Raw genomic sequence first — 2,079 nt, 5'->3', positions numbered from 1 at the left:
TCAGCAGGGCTCCGTTCTCTCACAGTACAGCACCCTGCACAGCAGGAGCTCCCATACAGACTGTATCTGTAGCACTTGATGATAGAAAGCCCAATGAGTGTGAAAAGGAAAACGAAGGAGATGGCGCTCAAAGCGATAATGAGATAAAGAGTGACCTCTGAGTAATTGCTTGGGCTTTTAAAGTGTCTTCTTCTATCAGGGATGATTTTGGAAACTCTGTCCACCACAGCAATAGTGATGGCTACTGATGAGGACATCGATGGCTCTCCATTGTCTCTCACCTCCACCGTCAGGTTGAAAGTGGGTGTGCTGTCCTCACCCAGCTTGCGAGTAGTCCTAATCTCCCCAGTATGGAGCTCTATCCTGAACAAACCCGGATCTGAGGTTTGCACCAGGTAGAAGAACAACCAGGCATTTTGTCCTGAGTCCCCATCAATGGCTATAATTTTGGTTACCAAATATCCAGCATATGCTGAGCGTGGGATCATCTCCAGGGCTGCGGAAGTGTTGGTTGAGGTAGGATACAGAATCTGTGGGGCATGGTCATTCTCATCCACCACGTAGATGTAGACAGTGACAGTGCTGCTCAGTGGTGGGACCCCAGCATCCTGAGCCTGAACAATCACCTGGAACTCCCTCAGTGTCTCATAGTCAAAGGATCTGACAGCATACATGTTGCCACTGTCAGATTTAATGGAGACATAGGAAGCAACTGGTAGCCCTTCAATCTCTCCATCGAGCAGAGAATAGGACACGTAGGCATTTTTGGCGACATCTGGGTCAGTGGCTTTAATAGTGCACAGGAAGGCTCCGAGGGGGTTGTTCTCAGGGATGTAAACTGAGTACACAGGCTCCTCGAAGCGTGGAGGATTGTCATTGATGTCGGAGATCTCCACATGGATCACCTTCTGGGAGGACAGAGGGGGGCTCCCAGAATCAGTAGCAGTAACTGTGATGTTGTAGGCTGCTGCTTTCTCGTGGTCCAGCTTGCCCTGGGTGACCAAGGTGTAGGAGTTCTTGAAGGAGTTGAGAGTGAAGGGGAGGCCGGGGGGAATGCGCAGGCTTACCTGCTTGTTCAGCCCTGAGTCCTGGTCAGTGACACTCATCAGGGCCACCACAGTTCCTGACCTTGCATCCTCTGGCACTGGGCTGTACAGGGAGGTCAGCTGCACTTCGGGAGCATTATCATTGGCATCCACAATGTTGACCAGCACCTTGCAGTGCCCAGCCATAGAGACAGGGCCCTGATCAGTGGCTTGTACATAGATCTCATAGGAGGATGCCTCCTCATAATCTAAAGTGCCATTAACCCGCACCTCCCCTGAATGTGGGTCCACGCTAAAGAGCTGTCTCACCTTCTGGGGGGTGTAGCTGCCGAAGGAGTAGATCACATCCCCGTTAGAGCCCTCATCCGGGTCTGAGGCATTGAGTTTGACCACTAGCGTGCCAGGCAGGGAGTTCTCCAGAAGGCTCACGGTGTAGGTGGAGCGGTCAAAGGCAGGTGGGTTGTCATTGGTATCCACAACTCGCACAGAGATCTGGGCCGTGCCGGATCTGGGGGGATCTCCACCATCCACAGCAGTCAGCACCAGCTGCTGCAGGGCACTCTGCTCCCGGTCCAGCGGCTGCTGCAGCACCAGTTCCAGGAGTTTGCTGCCACTCTGGAAGCCTTTAAGGTCCAGGGCAAAGTGGCGATTGGGGCTGAGCAGATAGTTCTGCACGGAGTTGGTGCCCACGTCAGGGTCCTGGGCACTCTCAATGTGGAAACGGGCCCCGGGCACGGCAGACTCACTGATCTCCAGCCGGTAATCCTGGCGGGGAAACCGCGGCGCGTTGTCATTGATGTCCAGCACCTCCACCTCCACGTTGTACACCTCGATGGGCTGCTCGATGACCAGCTCCAGGCTAAGGAAGCAGGAGGGGCTCAGCTCGCAGAGCGCCTCTCGGTCCATGCGCTCCCGCACCAGCAGCGCCCCGCGGCCCAGCTCCAACTCCAGGTACTGCCGGCCGCTGCCCGAGGTGATCCGCGCTCCCCTGGCCGCCAGCCGCCGCGGATCCACGCCCCGGTCGCTCGCCACG

At 55.7% G+C, this 2,079-nt stretch overlaps 1 protein-coding gene across 1 annotated transcript in view; it reads right to left on the bottom strand.

Moving 5' to 3' along the window:
* Nucleotides 1-2,079, bottom strand: part of PCDHAC2 (protocadherin alpha subfamily C, 2) — a 50,532-nt gene that overhangs the window by 47,699 nt on the left and 754 nt on the right. Inside the window, exon 2 of the mRNA XM_031065302.1 lies at nucleotides 8-2,070. Within this exon, the coding sequence (XP_030921162.1) occupies nucleotides 8-2,070 (2,063 nt within the window). The remainder of the gene's footprint in view (nucleotides 1-7; nucleotides 2,071-2,079) is intronic.

Source organism: Geospiza fortis, unplaced genomic scaffold, assembly GCF_000277835.1.
Source record: "Geospiza fortis unplaced genomic scaffold, GeoFor_1.0 scaffold1044, whole genome shotgun sequence".
Classification (NCBI taxonomy): domain Eukaryota; kingdom Metazoa; phylum Chordata; class Aves; order Passeriformes; family Thraupidae; genus Geospiza; species Geospiza fortis.
Note: the sequence above shows the minus strand (reverse complement) of the source record. Positions and strands in the feature narration are given on the sequence as shown.